Source organism: Diadema antillarum, unplaced genomic scaffold (assembly GCF_040938485.1).
Source record: "Diadema antillarum isolate AM-2024a unplaced genomic scaffold, OU_Dant_1.0 seq00001671_RagTag, whole genome shotgun sequence".
NCBI classification, from domain to species: domain Eukaryota; kingdom Metazoa; phylum Echinodermata; class Echinoidea; order Diadematoida; family Diadematidae; genus Diadema; species Diadema antillarum.
The window spans coordinates 261,114-276,492 of record NW_027272368.1 but is presented as its reverse complement, the minus strand read 5'-3'; the positions used below and the strand labels follow the sequence as shown (position 1 = coordinate 276,492).

The 15,379-nt window shown below is 38.0% G+C and overlaps 1 protein-coding gene across 3 annotated transcripts; it reads left to right on the top strand.

The window, feature by feature from the left end:
* The first annotated feature begins 1,351 nt into the window (after positions 1 to 1,351).
* On the top strand, positions 1,352 to 14,818 carry LOC139711583 (uncharacterized). Of its 3 annotated transcripts, none has more exons than XM_071623464.1 (11): positions 1,352 to 1,390; positions 2,685 to 3,237; positions 4,030 to 4,188; positions 5,824 to 5,973; positions 6,848 to 7,018; positions 7,385 to 7,522; positions 8,221 to 8,361; positions 9,577 to 9,693; positions 10,960 to 11,066; positions 13,470 to 13,623; positions 14,567 to 14,818. In XM_071623464.1, exons 2-11 carry the CDS (start codon positions 2,725 to 2,727, stop codon positions 14,729 to 14,731), a joined length of 1,815 nt encoding a protein of 604 aa, XP_071479565.1. In that variant the 5' UTR covers positions 1,352 to 1,390; positions 2,685 to 2,724; the 3' UTR covers positions 14,732 to 14,818. The 3 variants fall into 3 exon arrangements, with proteins under 3 accessions (XP_071479565.1, XP_071479564.1, XP_071479562.1); XM_071623463.1 differs by lacking the exon at positions 1,352 to 1,390 and adding an exon at positions 1,524 to 1,573; XM_071623461.1 differs by lacking the exon at positions 1,352 to 1,390 and having other exon boundaries at positions 2,620 to 3,237.
* Positions 14,819 to 15,379: the final 561 nt, after the last annotated feature.

Sequence of the window (15,379 nt, the reverse complement as noted above, 5' to 3'; positions counted from 1 at the left end):
AGCATTTACGTATGAATAGCAACTTGTTCTCGTTTATATAATACATTAACATTTAGCCTAAAATTCTATGCTTTTTTTCTGAGTGTACTTCCACCTACTTTTGTGATTTTTCAGCTGGGCTGTCACATAGGACAACCTAGTTTGTTTGCAAATAAGGTACGAAAACAACATAAAGGAAAATGTACTATAGTAAGTAATTGGAACCAGGAAAGTCACTCAGATGAAAAATAATTTCTGAAAAGATCAAATCAACATAAACTTACTCTGAAGTTAGGAGGCTGATTTCACTTCTTTCTAGTTGCTTTTTGCACAGCCTCTACTACCTTCTTCTTTGCCTTCTGGGACCGGAAATTCCTTAGATTTACCTATTCCTCATCACTAGACGAAAGGTGTGCCTGTAATGGGGATATTTGCACGGGGCCTCGCCTCCCTTCTTACTCATTTTGCGTTTCATTGGCATGACGCTCGCGGAAAGCGTCAACATTTTCGTGTCTGGATCACAAAATTTCCGCATCGGTTCCGGACACTTGCATATGTAGATCCGCATCGGTTCCGCGCTGTCCTAAAACATTCCTGGTGTCTTCCGCTTTCATTCGCGAAGCTTCCCCACACCGCGGGATTCTTTCCGGAGCGTGTGCGGAAGGAACGGAAGGGTTCCGGACAAGCGGGACATCCTCAGGACATCGTCAGGACAAGTCGCCGAAGGTGTCAGGAAGTTCATTTCCGCGTCCAAATTTTGGTCTCGATCAAAACTTGGACGCGGAAATTTTTCTCTCTCCCGAAGGTGCGGAAACGCCCGGACATGTCTAGGACAGCGAGCGGACACGTTCAGGAACGTGCGGACAGGTTGCCGAAGGAGTGCGGAATACCAAATTTTGCATTCCGGGTCTTGTCCGCGTCTTGTCCGCGCCCTAGTGGACGCCTGGTCTGAGCAAGGACGTTCAGGAGGATGTCGTTTGGAAATGTTGCCCCTCTTAGTCTATATCGTTTCAGTAGGTACAACATAATTTCAGACAATGTTGTTTGTGTGTTCTCTAAAAATATCATTTTCACCATGAAGAAATATCATCTTGAGCTTTAAAAGACAAAAAATAGTTTCTTAGTCCTTAAAAAATTATTCTTCATTTCCTAATTCTTGACTTGGACTCATTCCAGGACGTGTCATAAAGTGGCAAAGAGACTAGGGGTCCATATTTGTAGACTAATCTATTTAGGGAATTCCCACTGTCTGCCTTGTGCAAGCAACGCAAAATCGAACTGTATTGCGCAGCAGTCAGTTCCTTGTTCGCTTCCTATACTACACCATAGCCCTGCACGCCTAACCAACAAACTCTGAAATTTAGAGGAGATACTCACTTCTAACGGTGTTTTAGATTTGCTAGACAGAAAGGTGTGGCCTGTTGCTGTTTTATTTCCTTCGTGTTTCTTGTATTTTGTTTTTGTTTTTGCTTTGTTTTTGTTTTGTACCGTGGCGTGGTACTCGTCGAGCGCAATTTGTTAGCCAGCCTGCAGGTAACAACATTCAACAACTTTCACGGTCCCATACCTTGGCTTTCATGCATGTGGAGTGACAGTAAGTTTGTTGTGTGATAATATCAGTTCAAAGGGTTTTCTAGACTAAGACTGTCTGCAGTCCTGCCGAACATATTATTTTTAAGGAATCTACTCACTGAGTATGAGTGGCCAGTATTTTAACAGCTTTTTAACCTTTAACATTGGGGGAATCACAAATGATGATCTGCTGTATTTAGCACACTTTTCTACAACCCAACTATTTTGCAATGATTTGTGGATATCATACCCACCTGGACCACAGCTTTTGTTTTTTTAATAATCTAAATTAGAACAGTAGATATAAACCTGTAAATCTATTTCAAAGAAGAATAGAGTCTAGAGACAGAGTTCTATTGTTAATATTATCATTAAATTATGACAAGTATTTTTTTTTTAGGAGTGTTCTATAATTCAAAGGGTCTGCCATTGCCACCATGTTACTGCTCAGTTGCTGCCTATGTGTACAGTTTAGCAAGTACAAGATTAAGTGCATGCAGTACCTACGTAACCTGCATTGTATGTAGTGTTATCTTTTTTCTTTTGGTCGTAGTGCAGTCGGATTGTACACTGTGATGCAGGCTTTAATTGCTTGATATGGTGTGCATGTGCTGTGTAGAGGTCGACCCCTTCTGCTGACTATTAATGCTCCAAAATTAACCCATTGAGGATGAGTCCCAAGTATACTCGGGCAAGCATCTATGGAAAATGCGTGTTGTAGCAAAATCAAATCATCCCCAATGGGGTAAGAAGCTCTTTGTATGAAAGTATTGCAACCCAGCAAACAGTGATATGTTCTCCCTTGTATGCATATGTTATGCAGGGCTCGACACTAACGGTGGCCCGGTGGCCCGGGACCACCAAAACACCCGTCGGGCCACCAAAGTTTCAGAAATGAAGCATTTGGTGGCCTGATTGGGCCACCAAAAAAGGTCGGATGTTTGCCTTTGGGCCACCAAAAATAAACGTTAGTGTGGAGCCCTGTGTTATGTACCACGTAATCAAAACATACAATTTCAGGCATACCAGTAATATCAAGATTGATTTACTGATCTTCTGACTTTGAACATCAAAAAATCATATATCTTGTAAAATCTGATAGTGCAGCGTATTCATTCACTTTCTGTTAACAGATTTGTGGAGAGAAGGATAAGGGTACAGACTGGAACCAGAATGGCAGCAGAGCCAGAAACGTGGCAGTTGGATTCTGTCGGCAAAGTTGAAGATGGAGAGAAAAGAGCACTGACAGAAATCAGTGAACTGAGGAAGAATATCAATGCCTATGCTGTAATGGCCTATGTGGCTGTGTCAGATCGCAATGCCATGCTGGAACGATTGAAAGGACTTGACCACCTGAACAATGCTCTGGCCGAGGCACGAGATAATCTAGAAAGAGAAAAGGATCGGTCAGAGAGCTTGCAGCTTGAGGTGTGGAGGAATGAAGCGTTTGTAACAAGAAGTAGACTACAGATGAAAACAAAAGAAATGGAGATACAGATGCTGAGTGAAAAGCTGGAACAAAACCAGAAAAACTTGGAGACCTATGAAGGAAGAAGACATGCCGAGAAGGTTGAGAGTGACAGCAGTAATGATAGTTTGGCACAGTCTAAATGCAAAGCCGAGGGATCCAACTCAGAAGGATCAATGTCTACAACACACAAAGAGGAGCAAGTTAAAAATGAAGGAGTATGTAGCATGTTTATGTGAGGAATTGTTGTAGGCCAGTAGATAAGACCAAGGGCTCTCAATCATGAGGTCCTTGGTCTGGGTCCCTCCTCCTTCTTCTTCTTTTTTTTTTTTTTTCTTCTTCTTCTTCTTCTTCTTCTTCTTCTTCTTCTTCTTCTTCTTCTTCTTCTTCTTCTTCAGTACAGTCCACCTTTGGTGTATTGTCGTACTGTGGGTCCCTGGTATGGGTCCTTGGTGTGGGTCCCTTGTCTGAGTCCCATGGCAGCAGCATTTGTGCTCTTGGGCAAGGCATGTTATCCTCTTTGCCTATGCCTTCAGAGTGTCCTAAATTTGTTCAATCTATGGTTGCATTCTTGCATACACGCACTTGATTACTTCTGTAGCAGCTTATTAAACATTATCATACAAATTCAGAAATTCAAAAATTCTGAAACTCAGATTCACATACCAAGTGACTATCAATAACAATGTCCTTAATTTCAATTTCCTTAAGCATGACTTTGCTTTCTTTCATCTAAGTTCACTTCTAATACTATTCTAATTTTGGTGTAACTTTTTAGTCCAGCAAAATTCAAGTGATCAAATTGATGTCACAGTATGTGCATTTGAATACTAAACATGTGAGGAAATGTGATGCTTTATATTTCAACCTATTATTGTGTCATCACACAGAATTTCAACTCCCTCCAGAGTGCCAAACTTTATGATTTATCTTTAAGGCTCTTATCATTGTTGATGATGTTTTCAAGTTCATGATTCATTGGTGATGATATTCATTGTTTTGTTTTCCAGACTTCAAGGGAAGATAGAGCAAGCTATGTCATGGGAGCAGGAAGTGTGATTGGAGTGTCGAGAGAAATGCATGAAATCATTGTCCAGGAAAATCTACACCTCAAAAAGACAGTCCAACAACTAATAGAGAAGCAAGGTGGAAATATCAAAGACATTACGGTCAGTGTTTGTCTAGATTACCCTTTTCTGCTTTTTTATGCTTACAAAAAATTACTGAAATGATATTGCTTTGTGCACCAGAAGCATACACTGTACTGCAATGTATTATGCATTCATATGTTACCCGCTACAACAAAATGATCCTAAAGTTGCTGATGGCTGAGCCGAGAAAATCAAGTTTGAAGTCACATCATCAAAATCTGTCAAAACAATCGGATTTCTGTTTTTGGCATAATTCTGTACTCTAATGTTTTGTCAATCGTCTGCCAAAATTTCGAAGCTAGGTGATAAAAGGAAAGGCAAGAAATCAGCGTTTTTCTAGGCCATGATTTTCCGACTTTCAACGTACAACCTGTAACAGAAACGTACTGTAAGAAGATTTGGATTTAGCACTGCAGCTAGACTCCGCCCATAGCAACGAGGGAGTGATCTTATTGGTCAGTATGTGGCATCCTGATTACTGATTGGTCGTGCGTAGACAGCTGGCGCTAAGCTTGAATGAACATCGCGGAGGTCGCTAGGAGCATACCTTCTATTGTCAAGCGGTGAAAACTGTCTCGCCTCCTGTTGACCATGATAGCGTCGGGAGGAAAACTTTGATGCCGTTTTTCTCGAAATTCTGATTTCCTCAACCACCTTTACGCTATAAAATCATCGATATCTCCGCAACCGAGCACTTTTATGAATTATGCTATATGAAATTAAAGTAGAAGAGTAAGGAAATAATGTCATGCTATTTTCAGAAAATTGTCCTCCCCCGACTTTAGTTGAAGCGGGTCACATATTATGTACACACATACACATGCTCACAAAGACATTATATACAAGGTAACTGTGTCAAATCATTCAGTCACTTCACTGTCTCCCTGTATCATCTACATGATGTAGTATATCATTACATTCAAAGATTTAAATTCCTGTCACTTTGTACAAAAGGTGACGTGGCAATCCACTGTGCTGTAAAATATTTGAGATGATGTACCAAAGTACTGTACATGTGTTTGTGCAGATTCTCTTACATAAAAATTTAGACATTGAATAAGATAAGAGATATCCTAGGCATATATATGCAATTCTCAAACTCTCCTACATTCATGATACAAGAATTTTTAAAAAGTAAGAGGGTACATGTATTCTCTACTGACTTGTTAAAAATTCTTGTATCATGATACATTATTGGTGTGAACTACCAATATCAGAGGAACAGTAGGAAAAGATGAGGTTATCATTATCATTACATGACAGTTTTTTTTCATTGTAGTTGTTTTGTTTTTGTTTTGTCTTGTTTTTTTTAGTATTCATGACCAAGCTTTAGAGCATTGACTGATAAAGTCTTTGGGAAGTACAAAGCTTGGCAAATCATAGCTGGGAACATGGATGATATTTTCTCCATGTATTGTATTGTATTTACAAATTGTAGAATGAAATGAAATGTCTACATGAAGATTCCATATTTAAGTTGCCCAAAGGTACAAAGGATTGCATATAGTGAATCCATCTGCAGAGTGTTTGATAAAGTGATCATCATGTATTTTCTTTGAAATCCACAATCTACAATAGATTTGTAAGATTCTGGAAGGATTGGAAGTGACAGGAAACTTATCAATATCAGATTTTTTTAATGATAAATTGCAGGACACTTTACATCTCAAGGAAGTCATCAGGCAACTGAAGAGAAAGATTGGAGAGAAGGAAAAGGAGCTTGAGAAGGTGCTCAAAATAATAGAAGAAGCAGAAGGACCAAAAGAGCAGACTGCTCGAAGAATCTTGCGTATGGAACGCAAGGTAATCTAATGGTGCACAGAGATGAACTTCGGTATTAAAATAGGATATAAGCACATAGTGAATACTGAAATTAATTGTTTTTTGGAGTATAGACAAAAGACATACATGTAGCAGCTTGTTAGGTAGGTTTTTTTTTCTCTTTCATAAAAGAAAATAAAAGTAATGTGTCATTTGATATTATTTGGTATGTAATCTTTTGATGTTTTGAGGTTTGAATGTAAATTTTTTATTTTTGATTGTCACACTTTGGTAAGCTATGGAGCCACAAATAGTGCTAAAACCTGAGGACAAGTTGAATTACAGATGTCTTCATTTTTAGACGTGGCCTTTTTAGTTGCTGTCTAGGTTTTATGTAATCTGTGAATGATTGCTTTTGAAATTTTTAATTGTTTTACTTCAGCAACTTTGTGATTTCACATTTTGCTTTTTTTTTCTATTTTGCTTTTGAAATGAGAATGTAATGAGCACATTTTATAATTGTGTGTGTGTGTGTGTGTGTGTGTGTGTGTGTGTGTGTGTATATGTGCATGTTTTGTTTTATTATTATTCTTGCTGTCATCTTAACATAAACTAAAAATGTCAGGAGAAAAACAGACAGGGTAATACAATGATATTGCTCCAACTTGCCCAAAGGTTTGTCAATTTGTCAGTTTGCTTGTTTCTTGTAATCTTTTATGGATATTACCTTTCTGGGGCATCTAGGCAAGAGCCCCATACTTTAGAGAGGTATAAAGTGTCCATTAATTTAAGCATTCTCCAAACTGTAAGTTTTAGTAGCCATTGGCAAGTGGGTTTAATGCATTTTTCAGATGTTTCTGAGAAGATAGGGGAAATGATAATAATTGTTGATGAAGTCTTTATGATGGCTGTGTAGGTGAAGGATGCAGAACGGACCACCAACATGAAGCATGTGATGATTGAGGCTCTGTCTAGCCGGTGTGAGGAGCTGGCTAGGGCTTTGGAACGGTCACAACAGGAGGAACACCAGCGGCAGCTCAGTGTGAGATCTACCTTCAAGTCTGCTGACAGCTTCAAGAAATCCCCTGTAAGTTCAGGAGCTCAAGATGCTTTTTGGTGTGTGTTTTTGTTCCAAACTCAACCTTAGCAATCAACCAACTGTTAATCCAGTCAAGATTATTAAAGTGTTTGACTGTATATCCTTTTTTTTATTTGTATCCAATCATTCATCTTGAGGAAAATTAGTTAAAATGTGTGATTTGACATTCCCACATCAAGTGTTGTCTTAACAGCAAATCATCAACTGTTTGATGTTATCTTCTCTCATATTCTCTAGGGCAAGTAGGATTGGCCTGTGGAATTTATTTCCTACAAGCAGTTGGTGTTTTTTTTACACCAGTGTAAATTACGCACACAGTTATCAAAAATAGCACTTTTGTGTTTCCATGACCAGGTTGAGTCAGTGTTACCTTCTGTGGAGATTGTGAAGCTGACAAAGGAGAACAGCAAGTTGAAGCGACTTCTGGAGGTTCAGTCTAAAGACAATGAGACATTGACAAAAGACCGAAATGCAGCTTTGCTAGAGAAATCGGTGAGTGTGACCCCACACTTTGGTTGTACTTCACATTTATGACTTCGATGTCTATTCTTTGTTGGTCTGTGAATAAAATTTGGTGTGTATGTCAGCTTTATTTTGTTTGGGGTTTTGTTGGCATTTGTATTGATGATATCAGTCAGTGTTAGATTTTATCAAGAAATCTCTTCATGTTTTTCAGAAGTATTAGCATCTTTGAGCAGCTTCATTGGAAGCCATCCCCATAAGAACATTTGAAAGAGTTCAGTGATAAGTTAGACTTCGTAGATAGTCTATTTATGATCTAAATTTATTTCTAAATTGTTCCTATTGGTTTTAGTATTTACACTGATGGCAGTTTACATATCATTTCTTTTTGGCAAATTAGGCAACCTTTCGCCCTTTCGAAAGAGATAGTGATTGATTTCAAAGTAATTTTAAGTCAAATGTACAAAATTGAGGGTGGGTCCTTTGCTGCCAGTAATGCCTCAGTGCTTCAGTGTTGACTGGATGGAAGAAGAGGAAATTGTTAAGTTAGATGTTGATATTCAGTCATTAAGAACATATTTCAAATGTTGTTTACTAATGGTTTATGCTTTCCCAAATTAAGCAAGACTATGGTGTACAAAATATGTCACACTCTGCTGATTTGTGATCACACCCAGTGTAGGAGTGTTTGGTAACAAGCATTCAATTTTCCTTCTCTCGTACAATAGGAGCTACAGCAGCGATTGAACAATCTCATGAAACTGAAACTACAGCCTTGTTCAACCTGTGCAGCTACGGAGGCCAAACTGAAGATAATGACTGAGAAACAGTTGCAGAATAGTGCAGAACTTGAAGCAGCTCTCCTTCAGGTAGAAAATAACCTTTTCAGCATTGACTGTACCAGTTGGTGCTTGAGTACTACATCTTTTATGACTTATCATTTCTATATATTTAAAATTTGTTTGAAGGGAGGATGTTTATGCACCACTGTAGTTCTACACATTAAATTGATTTCCCCTGTTTTCCAGGCAAAGAATTAAAGAAGTAATAGTCAGTAATGCTGTAACAGTTGATATGAAGTGTGATTAAAGACATGATTTACCATTTGCAGATGAAGCAAAAATCCGGCATTAGTGCTTCAAAATAGTTCTAAAATGTGAGTTAGGGATGGAAACAACCAATGTAAAAATTTGAACCAATGTAATCGATGTTAAGTATTATGAATATACAAATTGTGAACAATAGTTTCGATAAAAATGTTTCCAGACTAAACTGTCTACAGTTATGGTTTATTGAGAAAAATAGTGATATCTCTGTATATTTTAGGCTTTATTGTGAAAATGTTATATGGTAGGATGTTTTGTGATACAACTGACCTACACATATGCATCAAATGTGAAATCTTTAACACTTTTAAAATCAGTGCTCCCAAAGGTAAACAGGACCTTAAAGTACTCTCCCAGTCATATCTCTATCATATACAAAGACAACTTTTTATGTCGTTAGAAAGTTTTTATGGTATGTAAATATCAATGAGGGAGAGAGGTTTATTGTAACACCATGTGAATGTAGTCCTTGAAAAGAATTGTGTGGAGAAAGAAAACCCAACAAAGAGGAGAGCGGAGAAGGGAAGTGACACAGGAAGAGCATAAAGAAGGCAGTAGTGACTGTCCAAGGTTGGGGGTTTGCTGGAAGTTGAGGTTACTCTAGTGGAGACAGAATTCATGAAATGCCTACCATGAGTCCATTTTATAACTGTCCCTGTTTCCTATTTTCCTATCTCTACCGGTGCAACCTCAACTTCCAGCTCACTGCTGCCCTCCCACTGTTACTATTTGCCTTCCATATGCTCTACCATGTCACTTCCCTCCTCCACTCTCCTCATTCTAAATCCTTCTCAAGTACTAAACAACAGTCCTTGCAAGGACTACATACACATGGTGATATAGCAAACCTGTCTTCCTCAAAAAAGAAAAGAAAAAAAGATGATGATAACTCCTGTAAGTTGCAATCTATTTGTACAGACTAATAGAGATATTTATCTATTCAGATAATATATCTACAAATATCTCTGCTTCCTGCAGGCTGATATACACAAGGCAGATTTCCAAGAGCAATGTGCCGAGATGAAGAAACAACGTGAAGTATTGAACAGGGAAGCTGACATGTGGAAAAAGAATTTTCAGTCTCTCAGCTTACAGGTATGGCATTAACTTGTTTAGCAACAGATGTTTCAGTTAGAATGTACTGTTCAAAACAAATGAAATGTCTAAAAGTAAGTGTTCCATTTTCCCAACTCACGAGAAGCATGTACCTCTTATTTGCTTTTTTTTTAAAGGGGTGATTTACTACCATATGTCAAAATCATATCCCTGATATTTCTTGACCTTATCTTATTGAATAGAAAATTATACAAGCTGTACATACAAATACTGGCATACAAAAAATGTTTATGCATACTGTATATTCAGTCAAACATCATAGCCTTATGTGCATAATAATGGAAGTCTGTCGGGTTCAACAATGATGGCAGTGACGCTGAAGGTGGGAGCGGAGCCCAAAGGCGGACACGCAGATACGGACGGCCACATGTTGGGCACGCAACAGCAAAAGTAGGGTCAGGGAGCCACTCTTTGTGGGCTTTTCACTTCCGGTCCAGGCTCTTGAGGCGCTTTTCCTCAAACAGTCTAACACCCTATTGGACAGCTGGATGCCAGGCGGTGGAGTCAGACACAAGCGATTGCCACCCATGGGCTGAAATGCCACAGGCATCAAGGGAAGTTTTCTGGCTGTCCTTTGTATCGATTCAGTGGCCTTCTAAGGTGTCTTACTCCAGAAGCCAGCTCGGAGAAGAAGATCGTCTTTGGTAGGCGAGTGTCATCCATTCGGACTACATGTCCTACCCACCGGAGCTGGACCTGAATAATGAAGGCTTCGATCCCAGGCATTTTGGCTCTGCGAGACACCTCGGTGTTGGAGACTCTGTCCTGCCAGGAAATTCCCATGATTCGTTTCAGGCAGCGGAGGTGGAACTTGTCAAGTACACAGATTTGCCTCCTATACAGCATATATATGCACATAAACATCATAGCCTTATGTGCATTATACATGCATGAATACATACACACATACATAATATGTATTGCATGCATACAAGTTACATACATTCATATGCACATGCATACAGACATACATAATTCATTAAGTAATTTTTCAACTGATCCCTATCCCAAACCAGAAATATTTGATGTAGAATACCCTGTGGGCAAGAAATCAACATCGACCAGTGTAATGTGTACCAGATACATGTTTCAGTATTGGACTGAAGACTATAACACTTGTGTCAACTGTGATTTTGGGGTGCATGCAGTGCAAGAGATCAAATAGACCCTTACAAGTCCTCCTGATTGAGAATAAGGGTAAAGAGTAATTCGAACATTTTGATGTGATGATTATTTTGAGTTTAGACAGACAAACTGAAGAAGGAGTTAGAGAAGCAGACCAGGCTAACTGTAGAACTCCAGGCACAGAGCAATTTTCTCAGCCAGCATCAGCAGCAGAAAGCTGTGGCCAGGTAGGACAAGTTTAAAAGCATTGTGTCTTAACCCGTTGAGGACGAGTTCAAGTATACTCGGGCAGCTGTTTATGGAAAATGCATGTTGTAGCAAAATCAGTCCATCCTCAACGGGTTAAAGTCATGTGCAGACTAAGCCTAATCAGCGGCAATCCCAGATGGCTGGAAACTTGCCGTAGTTTTTGGAGGGATTGGTAATTTTATAATTTGTGTTCAGTCTAAAAACCTTGTCATCTGAGCCCACCTTGAAGAGAAATTCCACTCCATGTTCAGGTTAACTTCATAAAAAAGTGTCAAGTTGCACGTACAGGAAAGTGACAAGTTCATCTCATCCCAAGGGGACAAGACCTCGTATCTCAAAAACTATGAATTTTGAGGAGAGCTAAAAACTATTTTGTGATATTTATACAAAATTATATCAATATTGATGTCAAATATTGTATAAACATTGTTTTGAATTTTATTGATGATTGTAATGTTTCAAAACTCAATATCATTAATTTTGATAAACAAAAATAAGTTAGGAGTTTTGTTGAATACAAATGTACATGCTACATGAGATACGAGATTCCATCAACCCAGGGATGACTTGTTCTGAAGGGAACAGAAAAGGTTTGCAGTTTCTTAAGTTTCTACATACTTTCATGTAGGTCTTCTTGAGATCAGAGATAAAGGTTGTAATGATTGTAAAACTGTGCTTGCCCACTGGCAAGCTTACAGTGGCCTATAGACATTCATGTGCCCAGGAAACAAGCTTAACTTGCCAAGCTTTTTCATCAGCATTCTGTATTCCATACATTCTTTATTGAGTTATGAAGTTAGCAAGTCCACGCAAGTATAGCAGTGTGCCTCAGTCCAACAGAAAGGTAATGGTGACACAGTAGGGATTAGGGGATCAGGTTTGATTCATTCATTGACTCTTGGTTTCCAGACATTAGTGTCAATCTATGAAGACAGCACAGTGTAAAGAGTTAAAAGTGGTCTTGAGTTGTGATGTGTCTTTTGGGTCACTTTTTATGTTAGTGATTTTGTGAATGATCCTTGAGTGAACATGTCAATAATATTCAATTATATAGGGTTACTGACAATTCTTCTCACAGTTTGCACATTACGTTTATCTTATTAATGCATCCCCTACCAGTTCATGTAAAAGAAGATTGATAAATTTTTCTGTAGCACATGGCATACAAGACTGGCAAAGTACTGTAAAAGATATTTTTGTGCAAGTAAGTTTTCACTCTCTGCCGAGTAAGGTGAACTTCATGTTGCGGTCTCATATGTTTTCAGTGTGAAACCATATTACAATTATACAAAACAGTAATTCTCTTGCAGACAATGGGTAGTGAGAAAGTTGTTTTACATACTGTAAAAGCTGTTATTTTTGCGTGGGCTTAATTTTCACAGAAATCAAGAATCCCTGTTGGGCCACAAATTGAACAAAGTGCGAAAATATTGACGCCTGATCTTGATTGCATTAGATTTAGAGATAGGCATTTTTGCGCTTACAGTTAAGTAGCCTTAGTGTCAAATTGCAAAAACAAAATTTTGTGTAAATGTCTGTTACCTTCTCAAATATCTATTTGCAAAAATAACAGCTTTTGCAGTATCCAGTATGCCAATCACTATGACAGAATGTACAAGATAGAACATGAGATAAAGAGCTACAAAAATTCAAGAAGTCACATATCTCTAGAAAGTGAGTCTCCTGTTTAAAAAAAAAACCAACTATCATGAACTTGTAAAATCTTAAAATGATGAAATTTCATTGTGTCATTTTAAGTAATTCAAAAGAAGGTTTTTTTTTCTTTAAATCGTGATTGTTGTATACTAAATAGACATCTTTTTTGCACGAAATTGAACTTTTTATTGTGATTAGGCAATGAAATGCTGCCTTCAATAAGTCTTCAGAAAAATCATAAAACATTTTTCCCCTCAAATTTTATCAAAATCAGTGTCATTTCATCCTCAAAACAGTGAGTTGTCTGCAATTACCTATTAGTCTTTGTCAGACAGTAATTCTTATGCCAATACATTGCACAACAGCAAACTCCTGACTTGATTGAGGGGTTAGTAGTCATACCTTTCTTCTTAAAGTTTGCGAGTAAAATCAGGCAAATGATATGAGGTAATGTAAAATGATGTAAAGGCAGGACTATCAGCGAACATGCAATCCTACTGCAAATTGAGATATCTCTTCTTGTAGCCTTGTTTCATCCTTCAAATGATAACTATCACACATGTTTAAACTGTGAGAAGTTGCCCCTTCCTTTAATTTAGAAATTTTCAAGCATTTATGAATGTGATATGAAATAAGTAATTCTAGGATACATGTATACATGTTGGATCCAGTTGAGGCCTCCTTTTTTTGCCATCTTTAAGGTATCCCTTCTTGCCATCCTCAAGGTATCCCTTCAGACACGGCACATCCTTTGAGAGTTTTTCCATGCAGCACTGTGGGTCAAAGGTCAATCCATGGCAGGAGAGTCCAGATCATGCCAGTATGCCCTCAGAGGTTGCTGTTGGCAGAGATGAATGTGATATGGTGTCCCCAGAAAATGTAAGCCATTCTGCTCAACCAGATACATCAATACCTTTTTAGCAGTAACTCCCAGTACAGATGTGCTTCACCAAAATCATACTTTGCTTTAATGAATGTATGTGTTCGTATAAGTTTTTAGACCTTTCTCATTGTGGGCATTTTCGTTTCAAATCATTTGGCCCAAGAACTTCTCATAGCAATTTTGAAAGACACTTGATTAGTATTTTCTAGATTGTGCCTGTGCAGTATCTATTGTAATCATAATTGTAGCAAAATTGAATTAAGAAAATCATAACAAAATGCAGAAGACAAATGAATTTATTCTACAAAGTAAAGAGGTAGTTAGTTCAAGTTATAGAGAGGATTGTTTGTGTTTCTTATTGGGAAGAATTGTTTTGTTTCCTAAGGAAAGTTGCAAACATTAAATAATATTTTTTGCCGTATAAGATTTTCTGCTTAAATCTTACTTGCATGCATGACATATTATGTGCTGCTATTGTTTTTTAATATTTATCTTGTGATTACATACAGCTTTACATGAGTATTATGATATTCCTATGTAACATGCAGAACATACTTTGGCCCAAGGTTAGAATTTTTTTTTTTATGTTCCACTTTGGTAACAATGTAATCCTATACATGTTGGTCAAAATGAAGCTTGTGTGGTGTGTCGATTTTCCCCTTCAAGGAAACAAACATGATCTGTACATGTGACATATAAAGGTCTTCACCCATTGTATCTAGGACATTGTCAAAGAGCAAACAACAAGTGCTAAACTCATGCTTGCCAGGAGAATCCACACTATTACATTCAGCTGTACTAAAAGTACTTGGCAACAAAATAGTTCTGTATAATCTCTTAGAAATTTACTCCAGTAGGAATATAGCATGAAGATAGACCACCAAGCAGAGAAGAAAATCAGACCAGGAAATTTCTGATTCACTCATTTCTGTGTTGCAGGATTCAAACCCCACTAGCAGACACCAAACTCTGACAACTGCCCGAACCAGGGAGCAAAAGAGATCCCCACGTAAGCTTCAATGTATTCATTGCTTCCGGGAATTTAATCGTGACAGACAAGGAGAGTTTGAGGAGCACCAGAGACGATGCCAAGATGACTCTTAAGGGAATCCAGAATACAAACAAGGGATGAGGCTCCAAATTTGAGGTGGAGCACAATGTGAATTAATAGGAGGTTACCAGAATGGGTTGTGTTGCCATGGCAATCATCAACTTTCTCATCCACTTCCACTGCCAATGGGAGATGGTCACATAGTTCTTGTTAGAGTCAAATGAGATCATGTACATGTTAACACAAGCCTGAATGGTATACTGCCATTATTCTGTACAGAATTAATCTGAATTTGTTTAATCATACCAATATCTTCTTTTCTGATTGGCATTTAGAGAATAAATCCATCCATCATGTAGATATTTGATGTTTTTATCTATAATGATAACTCTTAATTTACATGCCTACTTTTTTAATTGCAAGTGGATAAGAAACATACGAAAGATGAGTGTAAGTATAGAAAATGTAGAAATTTGACAAAAAAATATTCTTGGTATGGTGTAAGAGTGTTGGTTGTACAACCATGTTTGATGCAATGTGTTTAATCTTTTCACCGCTCTGTCAATCGGCTGTCAACGCATCCAAGTAAAGCAACTTGAGTATGCTATGACAGGATAATAGAACAATTTGTTGAATTGAAATGGAGATTGTTGCATGATGCTGTACATACTCCTATACAGGATGTTGAATTTCTCCAAGTT

Excerpts from the sequence above, each read along its gene's own strand:
- LOC139711583 (XM_071623464.1), top strand. The coding sequence starts at position 2,725 with ATGGCAGCAGAGCCAGAAACGTGGCAGTTGGATTCTGTCGGCAAAGTT. Across the intron at positions 7,523-8,220 it reads CAGCTTTGCTAGAGAAATCG|GAGCTACAGCAGCGATTGAA; the intron begins GTGAGTGTGACC and ends CTCGTACAATAG. Across the intron at positions 11,067-13,469 it reads CAGCAGAAAGCTGTGGCCAG|GTATCCCTTCAGACACGGCA; the intron begins GTAGGACAAGTT and ends GCCATCCTCAAG.